The sequence below is a fragment of the Echinops telfairi genome, unplaced genomic scaffold (assembly GCF_000313985.2).
Source record: "Echinops telfairi isolate 266 unplaced genomic scaffold, ASM31398v2 ScPeMD7_3533;HRSCAF=4204_0, whole genome shotgun sequence".
Lineage (NCBI taxonomy): Eukaryota > Metazoa > Chordata > Mammalia > Afrosoricida > Tenrecidae > Echinops > Echinops telfairi.
This window is the reverse complement of record NW_022107431.1, coordinates 59648475-59671690: the sequence shown is the minus strand read 5'-3', so window position 1 is coordinate 59671690 and position 23216 is coordinate 59648475. Positions and strand designations below refer to the sequence as shown.

Sequence of the window (23216 nt, the reverse complement as noted above, 5' to 3'; positions counted from 1 at the left end):
TCAATGCCAAGAAGTCTACCACAAATTTGTTCTTATTTCCATTAGGCCATCCTTGAATTTGAAAATCTCTCTGTTGCAAGTGCCTTAGAAGGCTTAATAGGCCACTAGTAGGTTTTTTTTGCCACATCTTAATACTGAAAATCTGTATATAATTTAAATGAACCATAACCATGTGTTTCTGTCTAACTTGCCATTACGCTTATTTTGTAAGCTCAAGTTCATGTCTGAAAAATATTTAAAAGCCCCTTTAAAATTTTAATCTTTGGCTAAGAGTAAGGTGTCTTTCTGTCTCTGTCTGTCTTGCACACCCACACACCATTATATATAGACTGATCTTAGATCAGTCTTATTGTGCTGGTAGAGACTGGAGGGACCCCCAAGACTATGGCCCTAAAGACATGACTTTCAACCGCAAACTGAAATCATTCCCAGAGGTCACATTTAAGTCAACTAACAGTTTGGCCTATAAATTGAACACTAACATCATAACGAATGTGCTTCTTAGAATAATCAAAATCAAATGGGCAATAGTTGCCCTAAAGCAAAGGCGAAAGAACAAGGAGGGACAGGGAAACTTGTCACATTGTGGGGGTAGCAATCAACGTCATGGTACAATTTGGGTATAAACTGTTGAATGGGACGTGGACTTTTTGAATAAACTTATACAGGAAACAATAAAATGTTCACAGAAAAAAAAAAAAGCAGAAGAAAGGCAAGAAATGAGCTGGTCTGTGACAGCCCATTCTGAAGTTTGTGAATAGATAATAAGCAATATGATTAGAGGGGGAAATGCTCCCATCCTTTTTCAAGCAAATAGCATGATGCCCTTTGTTTGCCTGAAAGGATAAGGATATTGTACAACTATAATGCCAGAGTAAAAGACTCATCCTGTTAACAGCCACCCTCCCATGTTCCCAAAGTTAAATTACGATGTTCTAGGAGAAATTCTGCACTGCTGCCTTAGCCTTGGTCTCCCGTGCCTTTAGCAGATGTCTACAGCAAGTGGGAGCAGCATGTGATTTTTCCCCGTATAATCGTGTGCTCCCAAGAACAAACCGAAAGTCATGCTGCATCTGCTTTATTTGCACATGCACATTGTGTTCTCTCTCGGAACTCCACTCACTCACAGCTTGCTTCAGACTTGAAAACATCCTGGGGCGGGAACTTTGCTCCATGTCTTGCAAATCCACTGATTCATACAACACTTAGAAGACTATCTATCTATGCATTGTAACTGGAATTTACAAACTCCGAATCTTTGAAATACATTTCTTAGTGAATTTTATGTTATGTATTCAATATCATTTTCTAGTAGTTAGATGGGGTATTAACGTTCATAGCCTTTAAAAAAGTCAAAGGAAGCTCTTTATTTGAAATCATCTTTAAAGATGAACAGTCTCAAGGTCATTGACTACTGACTGACATTTTGTCTGTTAGAAAGCATGGTACTACAAAGCATAACCATTTGCAACATTTGATGATGATACTAGCAGTTGGTGAAAACCATTGGCATTTCAAACATCAACATGACTTGAGGCAATAGGGGAATTGTTGGCCAATTTGTTTATAAGATTCAGTTTGTTCTATGAAAGAAGTAAAGCTGTAAAATAGAAGCTAAGAGTTCCCCTCTGCTGGGGCAGACATAAAGTGAAAAGGACGGTAGTCAGAGGAAACGTGAATGCCAACCCACATCTGTGGCCGGCATGGTTAGAATGCGGTCAATAAATAGAAATAAAGGTATTTCTTAATTCATTTCTTCATCTGAAAGGTATAGGAGAAGCCACGAAACAAACAGCCTGAGAAGAACCTTAGGTTAACAGTCAAAAGATTTAGGTCCTAGTCGCGACTCACTTGGTCCCAGCAGACACCTCAAAGGAGTTAGAGACTCTTCCCAGCCTCCGTTACTTGAAATTGCACTGGATTTGGAGTGAGGTCTCAATTTGAGTTCTGTGCTATTTTCTATGTATAAGCCAAGTCGCAAGTTCCTTATTGTTAAAATGAAGTTCATAAAAAACAACAACACATAAATGCTAGAGATATTTAAAGGGCTGATTTAGGTAATTACTCAAAACTGCAACTATTTAAACAAATTACATCCCAATTGGAAAGAATTGCCGTGACTGAACATGATTAATGCAATTGAATAGGGCACACAACCCACACAAATTTATTTCCTTCCTTTGGCTTTTTGGGGGTAAGATTATTTTGAAACCATGTATAATTTTCCTGGAGAATCATTTTTACTTTCCTTGCAAAAACTGGAAGCTTCACCTTTAATCATTTTACCAGTTCTCAGGATTATATAACAGGTAACTGAACTATGTTCTAAAACCCTAATGACCAGAGGGGAGTCAGTCCCCTGCCAGTTGATATATTCTTTAGTGAGTTGCATGGCATTTGGAGTGTTTAAACCAGCTCAGCCATGAAACAGTATTATTATTTTAATTTCTGATTTTAATAGCAGCACATGTTAGACAATTTGGTTTTGGTCTGAACTTCTAGAGATCACAAGTTAAGGACATAAATATGTACAACGATTCACAAGTCACTTTTCCAGAGAAATGTAGACTTGCAAAACTGTAGCTTAAAAGAAGCCAGTTTCCAGGCAATCCAAATGTGGATCTAATGAATTAAAAATATGTCTGTTTCCTACGGAACACTGGGCGTTTAAGGTTAGAAGATTCTAGATCCCCTGTCAATAGTTTTAATCTGTCTATTTTTCTTAGTTTTTTCCTTTTCATTATTCTAATCCATATATTCAAGCCCTTTGGGTCTTCATTCTATTTTTCAAAATTTGCATTGCACACACATTTTCAGTTAAGCAGTAAACATCGGTCATCTGCCATTCATTAATATTAATTATAAATGGTCAGTCGCTCGTGGAGTCCAAGTCCAACAGCTGAGATTGTTCTAAGTTTGACCTCCTTAGAGTTTATATAAAAAGTGTGCAGAGTAGTTCTTCTGAGCTCCTAGCCAATTTAAGGCCAATCTGCAACCTCGTGTTTTAAGATTATTCATTGAGTAGCAAAAAAATGGGGGACAGATAGCAGAAATCCCGAAAAGTGCATCATGTCAAAATGTTACATAGAATGAGTAACATGGAGAGGTCTGTTAGCAACGTTATGTTGAATAGGGTTGGGCATTGAAAGGTTGTGTGTGTACAGTATGTGCTGGGGACATTACAACATTTTTCATTTCTATTTTCCGTACTGTTTTGCTGCTTCAGATGACAAATGTGGAAGGGTTGTTTCTATAAATAAATACTAGTAAATACAAACGTGAGAAGAAAACTAAGAGAGAAATAAGCCTGTATGTTTGTATGTCCTTAAAGAGCTACTGTTTACAGTTACTAATTTCTCTCCACTCTGTAACAGGCCGTCACTACTGCATAAAACCTACACAAAGACATTTGGTATAACATCTACACATTTTCACTTCTGAGATTCAAGCAATGTTCCTAAGAAAAAATAAGTATGCTTTTCTGAACCGATGGGTTCATAGCAAGGTCAAGGTCACAGTTTAGCATTCTGTATTTGAATGGTACAAAGCGAGTGGTGCAACCAACTTGTTTATGGTTTCCAGAGACAGAACTCCAGCATGGGACTATTGGTTGGTTAGCTAAAACCAAAACAAATATTTCTACTTTGAGACATTTTACATATCGGACTCTGTAAGATTTCACTCAGGCAAAGGACTCTGTTACTACAACTAATTTTAAAACCACTTCTCTAATCCGGTCTTCTCATTTTCTAGCCATCTGCAGATTACCAAGCAATCTACTGTGAGCAGCAAAGAAAGTCCCAATATCAGGTCAGTTAAAAACTACTGTCAAAACAACCAGCTGCTTGAAGGGAGAAAGACGAGGCGTTTAATGTCCCTAAAGAAACCCAGTCGGTCGGTTCTACCCTGTCCTATAGGGTCTCTATGAGATGCAGGAGGTGCAGTGGAAGTGAGTTTGGTTTCCAGAATTTTGCCCCCTTTTTGAAACCTTTCTCTCCATCGCCTTAGTTTTCTGAGCTCACCTTTTTGGGTGCCTTTTCCCCAGATCTTGTTTCCAGCAAGCACTACCTTACCTTAGCCTCAAGTTGAAGTCTGCTTTCCCTAATACTAAAGCTGCACGTCAAGCGAGGAAATCAAAGGGCTAGAGACTCCATTCTACTGAAGAGAAGAAGTATCTGCTTTATGGTAGCAGATCAAGCACTTTGCTGCTTAAAACCAAGGCTGATGCTTTAAAAACGAGGAAGCAGGTAAGGTAAATATGATGAAACATCATTAAACTTTGGGTAGCTCCACAAATTGGATTCATGGCATGAACACGGTCTTAGCTACAAAACTGTAATGCAGACAACACTGCATTATAAAGCAGCATGGTAAACTGCAAGCACTATAGGATTCTCATTCCTTTTTTACCATTAATCAGCCTTGAAGTCACTTGAGCTAACTCACTTAATTCTTTAAGCCTCAGTGTCATTTATTACAAAGATTGATGAACTGTACATTTCCAAGGTCCCCTTGACTCTCATGTTCTGATGTTTACTAAAGTGAAAGAGGGGAAATCTTCTGGAATAAGCCATATGCTCAATTAATTGCAACAGCAGAGGCAGACATGAGGTCATAAGGGATCCAAGTTAAGTACATGTTGAATGGTTTGTATCCATAGAGCAATGGTTCTCAACCTTCCTAATGCTGCAATCCTTTAATACAGTTCCTCGTGTTGTGGTGATCCCCCAACCATAAAATTATTGTTGCTGCTACTTCATAACTGTAATTTGCTGCTGTTCTGAATTGGGCGACCCCCATGAAAGGGTTGTTCGACCCCCAAAGGGGTCCCGACCCATAGGTTGAGAACCACTGATTTAGATGTATAGCAGAATAAAGGCCTGGTGAACTGTTTTCAAAGCCACATCCTTCAACTCCCTCTGGAGCATTTATTTCTACTCTGAGAATGTGGAATTGTCATGCGTTGAAACTGATCTGAAAACAACTGGTTTTGTTTTGTTGTTTTTGCTCTGAGGAAGTTTGTAGAAAAATGGAATGGAAAGATAATGGGATTTTCCATGAACTTTTTAAAGTTTCCTCTGTATGTGTGTATGTATATACATTCACAGGGCTTCAAAGAGTGAAAACGGAATTTTCCAAGAATTTTTGGAAGCCCATGTGTGTGTGTGTGTGTGTGTGTGTGTGTGTGTGTGTACAAAACATCCACAGCATTGTGTCCAGCATTCCATCTAGCACAGAATTACCACTCTTCAATGTTCGTTGAATGAGCACTTATACATACAAGATTACACTATTTAACATCTTTGAAATAGGATATGTTTTGATTACTCAAAAGATAGGTAAAAGTCACTATATAGAGTTAAATAAGTAAGAGTGTTAGAAAAATATCGTTGTGCTCATGACAAAAGGTTATTATCACTATCACACAAAGAGTATCTCTAAATTATCCCCAAAATAAATAGTAATAAAGTGAGTAAAAATATATATAACCAATAAACCCTGGTTAACCTTATTGATGGTCAGAGAAATGCCAATAATAAAAGGAAGAAACCGTTTATGAGTCATTATGTTGGCAAAAGTTAAAAACGCGGATAATATCTAATGCTGGTAAGGAAAGAAAGCAACGGGCATTTTTAGGGAACCGCATGTGCGAACTGTTAAACTTCTTAGAAAAGTATGATTTTAGACTATATTAATAATGTAAGTGTGCGTACACTGATTTATCCATGCAATGTTTGTGTCTCTGTTCGCTCAGTAATTCCATGCTCACTATATGCCAAGTTTAAAGTGTCAGAGCTTTAAAAATGCTCGTGACCTCTTCAAGACATCACTACAATTCTGTGAGGCAGTTACTGTCATTGCCCTCATTTTACAGATGAGGAAATAGAAATATATCGATGCTAAATAGTTTGCTAAAAGTCATTGAAAACAAGCAAACCACCAAACAAAAACCCAAACTCACTGCTATTAAGTCGATTCCAACTCATAGCCACCTTTCAGGGCAAGGCAGAACTGCTCCCGGATGTTTCTGAGACTGAAGGTTTTCATGGGAGTAGAAAGCCACATTGTTCTCCCATGGAGCAGCTGGGGATTTCGAGCTACTGACCTGCAGTTAGCAGTCTGATGCCCACCCACGAAAGTTCTAGAGCTGGTAAGAAGCACAACAGAGCACTGAAAATAACAGTGTGCCTTGAGAGCCCCTGTTCTAAACATTATGATGTATCAGTTTTGTTTTTAACTTCTGATATCAGAACTGACTAAACGATTGGCAGTTCCCAGTTGCCTCAGAAGAAAGGCCTGGTGATCTGCTCCTGAAAGGTGACAGACATGCAGTACCTACGAAAGGCAGCTTTATTCTGCACACCACGAGGTCGCTGTGAGTTGGGAATGATGTGTCAGGAACTAGTTTGGGCTCTTGTCTATTTGATAATTGCTGGATGGAAAACTAGTTTATTATTGTTATATACTAGGTCAATGACGTTTTCACCTACAATTCATTAGATATCTTGCTGAACCTAAGGACACATACATTTCCATATCTGTTTTACTTTTTTGGAATGAGTTATTAATGATATTTCCCAAGTGCGAGTTTAGTATGTTATTTCCTTGCCTAAAATCTGAACCTACTGAAATAAAAATAAATAAAAAGTCCGTGAAAGGTAAGTAGTATTGTGCTTCCCGATATTAGAGACCATGTAACGTAAAAGAAAGAGGAGTACATCAGTTTAAAATGTGCATGTTTTGCAGTGAGACAGAAGGGGTAGTTGGACTCTACTCAGAAACGCTTCTGATCCTTTGCACAACTAGGGAGAGCAGGCTTTCCTAGCAGAAATAACAAATAAACAAAAAAAAACCCTGACAAGGAAGATTTCTCAATTATGGCAGCCTGGCTTCACAGAGGCTAGAGTTATGACCGGATGGTGTATAAACAGTGTAAACACAAGAGTTCAGTGATTGGGTTTGAGTTAATTTTAAAGTTTCAGTGGCCTGGTCCATTATCAAGCACAAGGTCATTACCCACACTGGCGCAGTTCACACAGAACACTCAACAGCAAGAAGTCGATATGGACGTGTCTTGACTTAAGCCCGCACAAATCAATCCCAGAAACCTTTCATACAATAATGGATTCTTTTTCTATCCATTTCAAAACTAATTTACTCACATAAAAATGCATTTTTAAAAATCTAGTGAAATCAGTCAAAAGGTAGTTGTTAAAATAAACATGACTGTTCAATGTGAACAAATAGAGAAACAGTTTGGTTATATCTTCTCACTTAGATTTTTTTCATAAACATTAGGAATTATGTAGAACATATGCTTTAGACTTGGTAAATTCTAGAAACTCAAGGACAATAACAACAAACACTGCCATTCCATCCATTCTGTGTAAGTCAGAATCTCCTGTGGCAGTGTTTTTGTTTGTTTATTTTGGGGTTGACAGAAACCACTGGTGTAAATGATGCCCTAAAAAAAAAGTTTTGATTTTGTTTCTTTCGAATGTACCAAGTCTAAAGCATATGTTTTACAAGACAATTCTGTCCGCCTAGTATATTTTACAGTACGTTGGCTATTCCGAATGGCCCACTTGTCCCTTGGCTTCAATGGTAGACCTAAGACTTAGGCATACCAGTAACAGTTCCTAATTCCCCTGCCACTGAACTTGGTTTATGGACTTGAGAAGTGACTTATGCTGGGCCAATTTGAGTTTTTCTTTCCTGAAATTGAATGGACACTGAAAGAGAGAAAACTTATTCTTGGTACTTTCCCATTTGTGCTGATAAAAATGACACGGTTTTAATGTAAACAAGTTGGGAAGGTTTTTGCTTTAATGGCCTTGTACTACTTTGGTCTCACTGCTTGAGAAGCCCACGGGCCAGAGCTATGCCTTTCGTCAGATTTGAGCAATCGGCAAAGTTCGTCTGTAACGCTGCTGTGAAGAAGTAGTTGGAGTAGGCGAAAGAGAAGATACTGATCTACGTAAAGAATAACCCTCTTTTGCCTTCACATGCAGGCTGTGTGCTCTGCCCAGGAGAGGTCGGCGGCACCAACAGTTTCAAGGGGTTCCTGGGTTCAGGTGCTGGGAGGGAGGACAGCAGCATGAAAGGAGAAAGTGTATTTTTTTTGTTGGAAAAATGTTACTATGTAATTAGCAAAGCACAAGAAGGCCCTTTTGGAAACTATATTTGGGGGTTCAGAATTTAAATTTATGCTGATACTCTGAAGGTCTCTCCCTAGGGAACCCTCTTAATTGGCAGGGATCTCAGCTGGCTAGAAGAGGCTGAAAATGAAGCCAAAGTTGTAGGGTCATTTCTCCAAAAGGCCAGTTCACTCAGCTCTGTTCCACAGTCACAAGCTGTTCCTTTAACCCTATTTAGTCATCTTACAAATACATACTACTAAATCAAAATGAGAGTCAAAGGGAAATATTATACACACACGTACATGTCGATAGCCTTGAGATCAACAAAAAGTAGGCAGAGATATTTTATCTATGTCAATGTAAACAGGTATCTCTGTAAATGTTGCTAGCAGACTATAATGAAGTCAACAGAGCTGTATCCCACTAGGAGATTTAATGGAGGCTGAGCTACTGATGGAGCACATCACATAGTTCAAAACTTGCAATCCAGATACATGCTATAAGTGAGCTGATCATTATTGGTCATTACTCTTGGACTTGTATACATACATCATGATGCCAACATCTAGAATGTAAGATTCATGGTGGCAGGGATTTTTCTCTCTTTATTCATTGATGTATCCCAAGCTCTAAGAATGCCTGCTTCATTGCTAGTACTTATTAAATATCTGTTGAATGTATGGATTTATCTTGGTCTACCCCCTTTTCACTGTTCCTAGTTTATTCATTACAGATTGGAATGTACAATAGAGTTGATCTTCTATATAACACATCTCCTTGTATCAACCATTTGACTGTAATTTTGGTTTTTATTTTATTTTTATTATTATTAATCATATTATGGAGGGGAGCTCTTACAGATCTTAAAACAAAATATACTTGTAAAAATTGACTGTACTTTTTCAAAGGAAGAAACAGTCCCTTAGTAGAAACTTATTCAATGAATGAACAATCAAACTCTTTTAAGACTTCTGTGGTAGATTGGAAAATTGGTTGGAATTTTCTACTCTTCCCTTTATATGCATGCCCCCTTGCAAAGTAACTGTGGCTTCTTCCAAATGGAAAAAAAAGTCTACTGCTTCAACACTTGTTTGTTTAAACTTTTTAAACTTTCAATTGTGAATTAGTTGGGGGTTTATATTTCAGATAATCAGTTTTGTATTCAACAACTTAAAACTGCTCATCAAACCATCCAGTAGCTTGCCCTATGTGCCTCACACCTCCCCTATTGCTCTTCTCCCTTGTGGAGAATGCTGTCTTCTCTTTCACACAAATGAACACTTGTCTATATTGCGTCACCTCTTGAATCAGGGTTGATCTTGCAATGTGCACAGGTTAAAAAATTGGGAGTAGCTTTGTGTTTGGCTGGTGCCTAGCCTCCAGAGGAATTGCTTCCCCTCGCCTTCTCTGAACTCTGGACACATAGATACCATGATGATGGAAAAATGACAAAATTTCCCTAGTCCTCAGCCAGCCAAACACACGAGGATCCCACCCAGCATCAGAGTCACTGGATGGACCCAAGTTCAACTTGCCCACCCTCAAGATGTGAAATAAATGCTGTCTGGAGTCTTTATGTCTTGGAGCTATTTATTAAGTAGCAAAAACTGACAAAATCATTGTATATATGATGTGCTCTACAGCTATCACGCTGTTCAATAACTGGACCACAGTGAATTATGTTACACACATCAATGAGTGAAAAAGCATGGTACTGATAGACATCACAAAAATCAATCTTAGACAGCATCGGCATTTTCCAAGGGCATGAATTAGATTGGCTGTTTTATAATAAGGATGCTGAGGTACACATAAATGTAGCGGAGAAGTTATTTAGAAGGAAGTGCACAGATCATAGTAAGACTTACATATTTCTTTGAATGTATCTTTACAACTATGAATGATGTCCCCCAAGTCTTAGGGAACAACACGATAAGCAATTTGGTTGTAAAGAGATCAGCACCAATGGCTGAGTAGTGAAGAACAGTCTAATACCTAGGCATGTAAACAAAAAGGATTTTTACATTCTGCAGATATTTTTCTATAACCTTGAGAAGTTAACCACACAATTGGATAGTAAAATGTGTTCCAAGCAAGAAAACATATCATTTCTACTTCTATGTGTTAATCTACCTCTATTTTAATGCTTTTCTACATATATCCAGGTGCTAGGTGTGGTTCTTAGGCTCCATTATTATATAGAGATCAACTGCATGTCTAATGATCTTGGTGTGTTTTTCAATTCACAAATTATTACAGAGACTCTTTGCCAAGACTCTGCTGTTGAAATAACAACTCAAGAGGGAACAGAGAGGGATTAGGTCCTGTCTCTGAAGCTATGTGAGTAATACATTCTGACGCATGTCCAGTGGCCTTGTAAGTTGATTTGACTGTGTCAAGAATTAAATGCTGTTGTTAGGTGACGTCGAGTCAGTTCCACAGCACAGTGACTCGATGTACGACAAAATGAAACACTGCTCAGTCTGATGCCATCCCGACTATTGTTCTTACACAGGAGCTCATCGCTGCAGCTACAGTGTCAATCCATCTCATTGAGAGCTTTCCTCTTTTTCATTTCTCCTCTACTTTTCCAAGAATTAGGTGCTTTTCCAGGGATGGGTCTCTTCTGACAACATGTCCAAAGTATGTGAGACAAAGCCTCTTCGGAGCATTTGATTTTCCTTCTTCCAAGACAGATCTGATAGTTTTTTTGGAAGTCTGTGATACTTTTGATGTGCTTCATAAATACCGTTGTTCAAACGCATCAATGTTTCTTTGGTCTTTTCTATCTGATGTCCAACTTTCACATGCATATAATGCAATGGAGTATACCATGACTTGGGTTAGGTGCACCTTAGTCCCCAAAGTAGACCCTTGCTTTTCAATACTCTATAGAGGTCTTGTGCAGCAGGTTTACCCAATGCAATGTGTTCTTTGATCTCTTGACTGCTGCTTCCATGGGCATTGATTTAGTATCTAAGGAAGACAAAATCCTTAAGAACGTCAATTGTTTCTCCACTTATGATGTTTCTGACTGGTCCAGTTGCGAGGATTTTTGTTTTCTTTGCATTCAATTGTAATCCATATTAAAGGTTGCAATCCTTGATCTTAAAGAACAGTATTGCCTTAAACCAAACCGATTACCACTAAGTTGATTCCAAAGCATTGTGCTCCAGTAGGATAGAACTAGAACCACCGGCTTTAAGTTGTAAATCTCTATGAGAGCAGCCTATCTCCAGTGGAGCAGCTAGTGGGTTCAAACCACTCACCTTTCAGTTAACAGCCAAGTGCTTAACCACCCTGCTACCAGGGCTCCAGTACTAATGTAGAGTTCTAGTGGCCCTGTGGTTAAGCACTCATCTGCTATCTGAAAATTTGTTTAAATCCATCTAGTGGCTCCACAGGAGAACAACCTGGTAACCTGCTCTTGTAATGATTACAGCCTAGAAAAACCTCCAGAGCAATTCCACTCTGTCACATGATGTTGCTAAGAGCCTAAACGAACTGAACAGCACCGAACAACTGAACACTCATTCAAAGGCAGAAGTATATATGTTTGTCCACTACTACAAGTCTAATAATTAAAATAGGGGTGGCATATACAAACTGTAATCGTTCAATCAGTAACAATCATATTAGAAATGGTGTTTATTTATAAATTTAGGAGATGAAGTATTAGGGAGACCCATATAAAATCGCAAACATTCAACCATCTGAAAGTTATCAAAATGCTGATTTTGTATAGTTCAACCAAACAGGTGATTAAAAACCAAGCAACAGAAAACGATTTGTTGTTGAGTTGATTCTGACTTCTCCATGAGCAGATAATTAGGAGAGTCTTAAAAATAGATGGCTTTAAGCACATCATTCATCTTGGTGAAGCGAAAGCTAAGTAGTAACTGGATAATTGGCAGACAACTTCATTGAGGATATTAGGCTGGGTTTTTCAGTGGTGGACTGTATACCTTTATGTCTGCAATCAATGCTTGTACTCGACTATTTTCTAAAACTTGTCAATTCCAACACACCCAGTGTGCCAACTACTGAAAGTTGGCAATTCTGAGCCACCCAGTGGTGTGATGGAAGAACGGCTCAGTGATGTTTTCAGAAAAACTATAGCCAAGACAACCCGATGAAGAATTTCTACTCTGACATTTGTGAAGTATCCATAAATCAGAATCAACTTAACAGCAATCGTTAGGGGTTTTTTGAATCTACATTTAGAAAATGACTTCTTTTCAAACAAGGAGTGTTGTAGACTGCAATGGACTACTTTTCTTGGAAGTTGTGAATATGGACGGATATTTTTGTATATCACTGGAATATTTTAACTTTAAAAATATTAGTACAAATGGATCTCTGCTTATACACTGATTAGCAATATTTTCACCTTTGTTCCACCATTGAACCTTTCCTATCAATATTTCCCACTATAGTCAGCCTATCATTAGAAGCAGGATCCTCCTCAGAGTAGTCTTATTTTGGGATGGATGGCTAGGCCTACACCAGGGAGAGCAAAGGGAGATCAAAGCATTTATACCAGGATTTCTGTGGTAGATATATAATTGTTTGTCAATTTGAGGATTAAGAGTGTAGGAGTGGAGTCTAGTCTGTCCATCAGGTCATAGCCAATGAGGCTTCAATGTGGGCATAGCCTTTCCTTAAGAATTCTGGGAATTCCGGTATTTCCTCCTGGGAGGTGGAGACTCTCTGCTCCCACCCTGGGAGACATAGCAGCTGGCAAGACACATGGACCCACCCTGATGCAGCCCTGGTTGCTGGAGACACCATGCAGAGAACCTTGCCAGCGCTGAGATGTTTCCAATGCCACTGGATCCAAAGACTTTCTACCCACTGGCCTGTGATCTTCTACATTCGGTGTCATTGCATGTGTCTCGTGAGTCTGAAGAGGACTTTATCGATTGGTATCAGACATATGGGCTAATATCGGACTTATGGACTTGATCTGGACTAGGCTGGGATATTTTCTCAATGTTCAATTGCTCTTGTATATAAATCTCTTTCTTTTTTTTTTCTTTTTTCATTTGTTTAATAAATCATTTTATCTGGGGCTCTTACAGCTCTTAAAATAATCCATACATCAATTATATCAAGCACATTAGTGTATTTGTTGTCGTCATCATTTTCAAAACATTTTCTTAATACTTGAGCCCTTGGTATCAGCTTCTCTCTCTCTCTTTTTTTTAATCATTTTATTAGGGGCTTATACGACTCTTATCACAATCCATACATACATCAATTGTGTAAAGCACATTTGTACATTCATTGCCCTCATCATTCTCAAAACATTTGCTCTCCACTTAAGCCCCCAGCATCAGGTCCTCATTTTTCCCCTCCCTCCCTCCTCCCCCCTCCCTCATGAGCCCTTGATAATTTATCAATCATTATTTTGTCATATCTTGCCCTGTCCGATGTCTCCCTTCACCTACTTTTCTGTTGTCCGTCCCCCAGGGAGGAGGTTATATATAGATCCTTGTAACCGGTTCCCTCTTTCCAAACCACTCTCCGTCTACCCTCCCAGTATCACCACTCACACCACTGGTCCTGAAGGGATCATCCACCCTGGATTTCCTGTGTTTCCAGTTCCTATCTGTACACATATGTGTGTCCATGGATTTGTTTCTCTAGTCTACCAAGACTAACACAATTTCTCATCTTCAGACTATAAATAGATCATTTTTGTTGCCCGAGTCTGTTCATATAGTGCTTGTCCTGTGGCCAAATGTCTGGCTGCTAAAAGAAAGGCTAGTAGTTTAAACCCACAAGATAATGTGGGACAAAGATTGGGCATTGTTTTTATAGAAATATTCACAGTCTTGAAAACAATATGGGATGGTTCTTCTCTGCTGTATGTGTTGCTTGGAGCTACCACCGGCTCAATGGCAATGGGTTTAGTTTGGTTTAAGTTCAGCCTACGAATTAATTGTAGGTTATTGTAGGAACAATCCTAGTTTCTATCCCCTCTTTGCTGTTGATTCCAATTCCTAGTGACCATATAGAACAGGGTAGAACTGTCCCTGTGGTTTCCAAGACTGTAACTCTTTAGAGGAGTAAGAAGCCTCCTCTTTCTCCCATGCAGTGATTGGTGGGTAAGAACTGTTGACTTTATAGTTAGTTAGCTATTCACTGTACTGCTAACCACAGGGTTCATGGTTTGAACCCACCAGCTGTTCCATGGGAGAAAGATGAGGCTGTCTACCCCAGTCAGACTAAAAGGGGCAGGTCTACTCTGCCCTATAGGGTCGCTATGTGTTGGAATCAACTCAATGGTAGGGGGCTTGGTTTTTTGTTTTTTATCCCCTACATCCGAGTGTCACCCTTTCTCCCCAAGGCATTGTGACATCAAAGATGTCCTTACAAAAGAAAAGAAAAGATGTCCTTAAGTGGAGCTAAATGCCTGGTAATTGAAAAGCACAGTCTCAAACACCTTATAATCTTAATTTTATACTTCGTTGTTTTTTCTCAGACTTATGTGGAAAGGTGCCCATGTAGGGAAAGCGTAGGAAGCTTCCAGTACCCACAGCTTTCAAAGGATGAGTGTTTGGAGGCCAGCTGGTCTTCTCCCACAAGGAGGAGGTGGGGATAAGGTATCATGCAAATATTCTAAGCCAGATGGCATCCTACAATTTTGAGCAAATGGATCCATATATTTTAATTTTGATGAATTGTTCTGGGAAGCTTAGCTAAATGTTTTGTTTTGAAATTGAATATTTAATAGAAATCCTTCCTGTAAAAAAATTGGGAGAAAGATGGGGCTTTTTACCCATCCTCTAGGGCTGCCAGGGTCAGCATTGACTAAATGGCAGTGAGTTTGGTTTTTGCTTTGGTAAAAAATGTTCAATTCTAGAGCACTGGAATAGCTATAACATTCTAAGTTAACTGATAGAGGAGAACATCTAACTACAAAGGAGATATGTTGGTATTTTTTCATTTGTTTGATTTCCTGAAATGAATCTTACTATAATTTTAAATATAATATGAAAGGACAACATTATGTATGTTCATACATATATACACATATTTACATATATAAATATACATTTCATAGCATAATTAATAATATATGACAGTAAATAACACTCTTCCTTTATATAAAATTGGATGTTTTAATTTTATTAAATTTTGGGTAGGCACAGGAACTGACCCATAACGAATACAAAGTAATGCCCTCATGTAACAATTCACACCTGTTTCTTCCCTGGATATGTTTCCAGACATTTTATTGCTTTCCTTTTCAGTGGATTCTTTTCTCTCTTTGTTAAAATGGTTGCTAGTTATTTTCAAGGCCAGGAAAGTAGACAACACCCACCCCCCCAACCCCATTTTCCCCATGACCCTGTTCTTTCTCTTTTCTATGCCTAGAACATACCTGTGTGCTAAAGAATTTAACTTTAAGTGGGAGCCCAAAATACATTTGTGGGATCTACATAGGAAATAAGCCTCTGGTGATTTCCCTCTATCCATAATAGAAGGGAGGAAAGTGGTTACTAAACAGAGTGCATAGGAGAGATCACTATAGAAGACCAAAAAGATGAACCTGATGGGAATGGTTAAAACCTTGTCAGTTGACCCACACCACCCCCACCCCGCACCCATGCACCTTAGGCCTGATCTGGTTTGAAACATTTACTGTATATTTTTATTTTGTTTGTTCATATGGGGGTTTATCTCAGATGTGTATATCATTGGGGGTCACTTTCTTGAATTTTTGGTATTACTTTTCTGTTTATCAGTATATGAAATCTAGAATTGTTGAACCCATTGGGACAGCAAGTAGAATAATAGTTTATAGGGGATATAGTGGGGGTGGTGGTGTGGGGGTGGGGTGAGGTGGGGTGAGAGGTGGGGGGGGTGTAAAGGGAGCTGATGTCAAGGAGTTCAAGAAGGATAAGAATGTGTTGAAACTGATTATGGTAGCAATTGTACAATATTGCTTGATGTGATTGAACTATGGAATGATATGATACCTGTATTAAGTCCCAATAAATTAGTTTTGGGGGAAAAAAAGAAGAATTTAACTTTATCCAAAGGATTTAGCCCTTGTCCTTGGTTTCTGAGGGATATACTCTAGAACCTTGGATGTTATCCCAGGACTGGAGTGTCTTTGATGAGGAGTCCAGTGTGAGGTAACGCATGTGGGGCAAGGGTTGAGTAGACCAGAAAGCTTTGTAGTGTTACGCGTTATCGATCTTGTGATAGGGACCTCCTGATGTAGACCTTGTGATAGCTGGCCTCATGGGAATAGGGCTGGAACTTGAATTACATAAGACCTGCAATAGAAGCTCTGCACATTGAGTTTCCATGGGCTTAGTGGATGATGAATACAACTTTTTTGGAGGGAACAAGATCTTTTTAAAACATGGAAGCTCCCTTCCAGACCTCATGCTGTGAGTCTTTTCTTTGTACCGATCCTAATTTGCATTCTTTATAATAAAGCTGTAATCATAAATATAGCACTTTCCATGAATTCTGTAAGTTATTCTAACAAATTATCAAATCTGAGGCAGTTGTAGCAGCTAGCAGGTGAGAAGAGAGTAGAGGGAACTTCTGCATTTGTAGATAGCAGATAAGAAGTGGAGATGTCTGGTGATGTGTCAAGGTTGTGGCTGGTATCTGAAGTCTTGGACAAACCTGGAAGTCTAGAGACCTGTGCTCTTTAATCGGTGATTTCTGACCCATCTCAGGTGGTAATGCATGTGTATTAATGTCAGAATAGGAGTGGAGCACTTGGGAGCAGAATTGAACTGAGTCAAACCTTTATGCATTTAACCAAAGAGGAAAATGTCCATTCTTTATGAATCACCACATGAAAAACTCAACATACATAGCAAATTCTCTTCAATTAATGTACAAATGAATGCAACACATTTTTAATGACTGACCCCTCCCCAGAAAAGCAAAGCAAAACCCTTTTGCATTAAATGCCGGCACACACATATCTATCTCCCTGCCCTGTTTAACTTCCCTTTTTTACATGATTACATGCAGTACATCAAAACAATTAAAATAAAATTATACTGCTAACCACTGAAAATGCATTTTCTCTTTTTTAAAGTCTATTTTAATATGTTGTTTTAATATACAAGGGACTTCAAAAAGCTTGCAGAAAATGGAATTTCAGAATTTTTCCATGTATATGTCATAGTAGTCTATCTGTTAGCATTTTGAGATAGGGTCAAGCTGGAAGCTCTTACAATAATCAACTGATATCTAGTGGATTCTGGCTTGTACTGACCCTGTGGAGGCTGGAACTCTTTACTGGAGCAGACAGCTTCATCTTTTTCTCATGAAACTGCTAGTGAGTTTGAACCACTGACCTTAAGGAACTTAACCTCTAACCCCCAGTGGCACGAGTAGCAGTAGGAGACATCACCTATTTCACTTTACTATGTTTATCTTTAAGGCTGCCTAAGATTTCTAAGGCATATCTTAGTTGAAATAACAATGTTAACTCATAAAAAAATCATAAAGAAAAACCAAAGTCATGTCTTTAATTCAGTCTTGAAAATTCATTTCTTTCTATTTGTGCTTCTTGCCATTTAGATAATAAATTCTTTAAAAACAATGGCTGATTTTTTTGTTCTTTCGTATTTCAAAAGAGATAATGTTAGTATTATGATGTAATATTCAGTATAGGCAATGTCCAGTGGTTATAATCACATTCTACTTGGTTTCTTCATTTTTGAATAGCTTTGAAAAGTTAATATTCAGACAAGTTTTAAGAGTACTAAGGGAAATAAAGCATAGAGATAAAGGTAAGTTTCTTCAAAGTTTATGTTTCCAGGCTAGTTGACTATGATGGTAAAATTTCTACTATCCAAATATTTCGAACATTAACCACATACATTTGGTGGTAATGAATGTTGAGGTGAAAGCTGAGAGTGATGCTGCCTAAGTTTATGTGTCAACCTGGCTAAGGAGGGGCTGTCAGTTTGTTGGAAGTTATATAATAATGAAGTTTGTATATTATGTAATGGGGTCGTGATTTGTGATCTAATGTAACCATCCTCCATTTTTCCATAGGGCCAAATTTTGTATAATTATCTGGTCTCTGAAGCATAACCATGTAGACAAGTGAAGAGTGGGTGTATTTTAAACTTTCACCATTTTTTATCTCATCAGTTAGTAGTCTTAATAACTTATTTTCAATATTAATATTTAAATCAAATATTAGAAAAGACCACATTCTCAAAAAACAATGTAATTAGCATTATCGTTTTTCTACTGTAAGCTTTTTGCACTTACATCAAAAGCAAAATGTACTGAAAACTAATTCACCATGTAGAATATTTGTAGAAAGATTAAAATGAACAAAGGCCACCTGTAAGTCATTAAATTTCCAAAAAAAATTTTAGTAAACACAAGTAAATGTACGACTATGGGAACATACCAACAAGTAGAGTGATGAAATATTTGATTTCCAAATCCAACTTTTAAAATCTAAGATGTTTTAAATTAATTGGTAACAAATGCCAGAAAGACCTTTTTCACAAGCCAACTTTCATTCCTCAAACTAAATCTTAATCAAAACATCTTACAAATTTACAAAACCTTGAAGTTCTTAAAATGACCCTTGCCTTCAAGAATTTCATCACATTAACTACTTGGTTATTAATGGCAACAACCAGCTCTATACATAGTGACCCTATAGTACAGGGTAGAACTCCATCTGTGAGTTTCTGAGACTGTAACTTTTTCCAGGAGTAGAAAGTCCCGTCTACACCTTCTGGAGATTGAGAATTCTTTTTGTGAAAGCACGCTTTTCAAAAGCACTGATGAGTCCAATTGTTTCTTGGATGATAATGTTCAAGTTTGCATAGCACTTTCTTCTGTGTTCTCATTCTTTGCATGTCTATAATCCCCAAAGCTGTGGGATATTATGATGTTCGGCCTAAATGTCTTGATATTTTAGTGTAGTGATAGTACAGTACTCATTCTGAATATCCCCAAGGTTTAGCACTATGTGTGGCATAAAATAAAATTTCTGTCAAACTATGTCGAATGGATGAATGATGTTCAGGAAGTTCAACTACAGAGGCAGCGCAACTTCCTCCAAGGTACAGTGAATTGAGAAGATAATTATGTTGTCACCGGACAACTGACAGTAGTTATATGAAGCTGCAAGCATATTCCTAGGTAGCAGTGCTGGAAACAGTAATGTAAAAGACATAGAAATGAGATTTAAAGATTTAAAAATTGTATTTTACTGGTTAACAACTGTGGTTCTCTCAAATGGAAATCGGATCATCCTTGAGCAGCATAATAAGGGTGTTTTTCTCCTTGTCAATTTTACAACTTAGGAACCAGGCTCTGATACAGTTATTTAATATTGATCTAAAAGATGCCATGTAAATATGAAATGTAATACATTTTGTCTTGGGAATTTTAAATGCTTTTTAAAATTAAGGATATCTGAGAGTAGAATGTCATTAGTGAATGTATTATATTATAAAAATATGTCTTTGGTCACTTATTTCAAATGTAAAGCTAGTATTAAATATATGTCTACTTAAATATTTTAAAAATTCTATGTGATCCATAAAATATGTTTATCTACCAAAAGCTTGCAAATTATTTCCCTATTTTGGTTTGTAGGTAACAAGGAAAAGAGTAAGTTGATGGCCACCATGGGCTTGTATCAAATAGCATTGGTTTCAGGGCTTTTTGAGACTTCTGTGAAAATTTTCTAGGTACTAGGAAAGCGAATGTTCAGAATCATAATGGCTTAATTGTCTACATAGTACAACTCAACCTTGTTAGAACTTAATTAACACTCTCTCGTGGCCGTTTATAGTTCTGAGATTTGGCTATATGTTTTAAAACTACCATGTATATACTGTTTAATTGATAGCTGGCATATTATTTGGTAGACATTTTAGGGTTTTTGACACAAATGATAATGCGAAAAGTTTCCCCAGCAGTACAATGAACTTAAACTTCCAATCACAAGGATCCGAGCGAGTGCATTTTGTTAGCATGGCTGTACCTCGTTCTCCTTTTGGACACTTCTTTCTTTGCACTGTACACTTCCTTGTCTCACTGGTGGGTGGACACAGGTTCCCCTTGGCTGAAGGATGCTGCATGATTTCTCGGACTCGTGTCTCAGTCCCTCTTTTGAAACCACATGTTTTTCCTTTCTTCGTGCAAGGGCTCCAAGGACCCCATTCACTGGCCTCACAGTGCACTGAAACGGCAGAAACCACTTTCACTATTGTTGCATACACAAAAGGTTTTCTTTTACATCCATACTCTCCCAAATAAGAACAGAAATGCTATGGATCGAAGTTGGGCAAGATGGCTTTACAAATAAAAAAGATAAAGGCAAGCAAAGAATGTTTCCAATGTTTTAGTTCTATATTACCAGGTAAATTCATTCTTGTATTGGGCTTACTTTTTTTCCCCAACATTGGATTAATTCAGTCACATAAGTACTCACGATTGACCAATGGTTTTTAAGTTCCACAGGACCCCTGGTGGTGTAGTGGGTATATGTTGGGCTGCTAACTGCAAGATATGCGGTTCGAAACCACCAGCCACCCAGAAGGGGAAAGTCGGGGCACCTACTCCCCTAAAGGATTACGGTCTCGAACCCGGCAGGAGCAGTTCTATTTAGCTCAATAGGGTCACTATGGGTTGGAATAAACTCAATGGCAGTGACTGGTTTTGGTTATAAATTCCAGAGCATTTTGCAGCTTAAACTACTAATTGGATCCTGTGAAGAACTGGTAAGAGAACTGCAGCCCATCATGTAACCCACTAGGCTACCAGAGGTCCTTTTTTTAGAATCCTCTGGAGGTTGAGTTAAAAAAATGAATGCTGGGTTAAAAAAACTTAAAAATGAGGAGTTGACACCAAGGGCCCAAGTAGAAAATATTTTGAAAATGGTAATGGCAGCACATGTACAAAAGTGCTGGACACAATGGATGGATGTATGGACTGTGATAAGAGCTGTACGAGCCCCCAATAAAATGATTTTTAAAAATCCCTAAATGCTGGGCTGAACCCCCCAGAGTTTCTGATTTAGTGGTCTGGGAGTTTTCATTTCAAACAATGCACAGGATACCAATTTGTAGGTACTGGGAACATATTTTGAGAACCTGTATACTAGAGAAATACTGAGCAAAACAAAAAACAACAACAATAACAAAAACTCACATACATTTCTTTGGCCTCTTATTAATTCACATCCTTTTTTACTTTTTGCTTCATGTACTATTGGTCCCATAAATATTGTCATTTGTTATGGAGGTGGTTTAGACCTATCAGCATAGATTTTAGATAGAGGCTGAGTCAATTTCAGCAGATATGCTACTGCTAGAGTTAACTTGACAAAGTGGTTTCGAAGATGAACTTTTCCTGAAAATTTTTTAAAAAGAACTTTGTCTTCCTAAATCTTTATGTATTAATATTTTCAGTATTGGTTTTATAGCACATTTTTGCCCTCAACAAGACAGAAATAGCGTAGAATGAACCTACAATGTTAATGTCCAAAAGCTATTTCTACAAATAAATTAATGCTTTAGAACAAATACCGAAGAAAACAAAAAAGGTTGATTTAAACTATCTCCAGTTAATTTAACAAACAAGGCAAAACAGATCTACTCAACTGCTCTATTTATCTCATCGCTGGTATTAGGAACACCTAACTGTCTAGCGATTCCCCTAATGGAGCAAGCGTCTCGGAGAGCAATGAGCTCCTAATCCCCGGGAGTGGTCACGTAGTGTTTGATCATTACTTTGGAATGCTGCCAAAGGGATTTCTGAATTGGGATGAAAATTGAGTTGGATGCTACACCACCAATATTCTTCTGCTTTAACTCTTGTTGACCGAGCTCATGGCTCCAGAGGGAGTATAAGTAGGTTGTGTCATATGCTCCACAGTGTTTAGATCTGTCACTACCTCCGTAAGTCAAACTCCCCAGGAGCTACGAGACGACAGAAAGACAATGCGGAAAATAAGAAAACATTGAAGGCACACAGTGACGTGAACATGCTTGTCTAGGAAATTGAATGCAGTAGATATTGTGGTTTATGTTGTTGGTCCTAAGTCTCCATCAAGGCAACATTTTCTCTATCTATGGTGTTTTCTTATAATTTGAAATCTAGGTAGGAGACAAGTGATAGAGTGTCAATTTAAGCAAAAGTAGATAGATTCTTCAACTAGTTGGGTGCACATTGGGGAGCATTCGTCTGGATACACTCCGTTACAGGGCTGACAGTCACTGCTCTCCGGGTTGTCTGTCAGCTCTCCAGCTTCTGCTTTCTGCATTTGCTAAAGAAACAAGCTTTACTGCTCTTTTGCTATAAGGAAGCAAGTCATTATTTTTCCTGCAATACTGGGCCAAGGCCATAGTAAATGGAATGTCTGTAGGCCAGACTTATATGCAATCAGAGACATGAAGTAACCCTACAGCGCCCACCCTAACAGAAGTTGGCCCTACTTTTGTGGCCTAGGTCAATTTGAACCAGATTCAATAAATGACCTTTACAGTGCTAATTTAAATTTAAGTGTGTTAAGAAATAGTCTTTGTTTCAGTACGTTTGTAAATCACCAGTCAACTTTCAGGCATGTTGCTGTTGTTAACTATCGTCTAGTTGACCCCTGACCCAAGGTGACCTTCATGTACAATGGACCCAGACTGGTGATCTATAGGGTTTGTACTGGATAATTTTTCACCAAGTAGATAGCCTTTTTTCTTAAATCTAACTATTTTCTCAAGGCTGTAAATAAACCTAATGGCACCAAGTGCTAATTGCACTCTCAGATAGAAAAACATTGATGCATTTAAGATAAATTACCTTTCTTTAAAAAAATCATTTTATTGGGGACTCATACAGCTCTTATCACAATCCATCCATCCATCCATTGTGTCAAGCTCAGTTGTATATTCGTTGCCATCATCATTCTCAAAACATTTGCTTTCTACTTGATCTCGGAGCCTGATAAATCACTTTTCAATGACTGACTGCTGCACCTTTAAACACCCAATATAAACATCTGTCCTGATCCTGCACAAACTTTCTGGAGCTCATTCTGAATTTCTGTTTTTGAAT

The 23216-nt window shown here is 38.1% G+C and overlaps 1 protein-coding gene across 1 annotated transcript in view; it reads right to left on the bottom strand.

Annotated features, from left to right (window-relative positions):
• Nucleotides 1-23216, bottom strand: part of RSPO3 (R-spondin 3) — a 106308-nt gene that overhangs the window by 26957 nt on the left and 56135 nt on the right. Inside the window, exon 4 of the mRNA XM_004702055.2 lies at nucleotides 20149-20346. Coding sequence (XP_004702112.1) covers nucleotides 20149-20346 — 198 coding nt within the window. The remainder of the gene's footprint in view (nucleotides 1-20148; nucleotides 20347-23216) is intronic.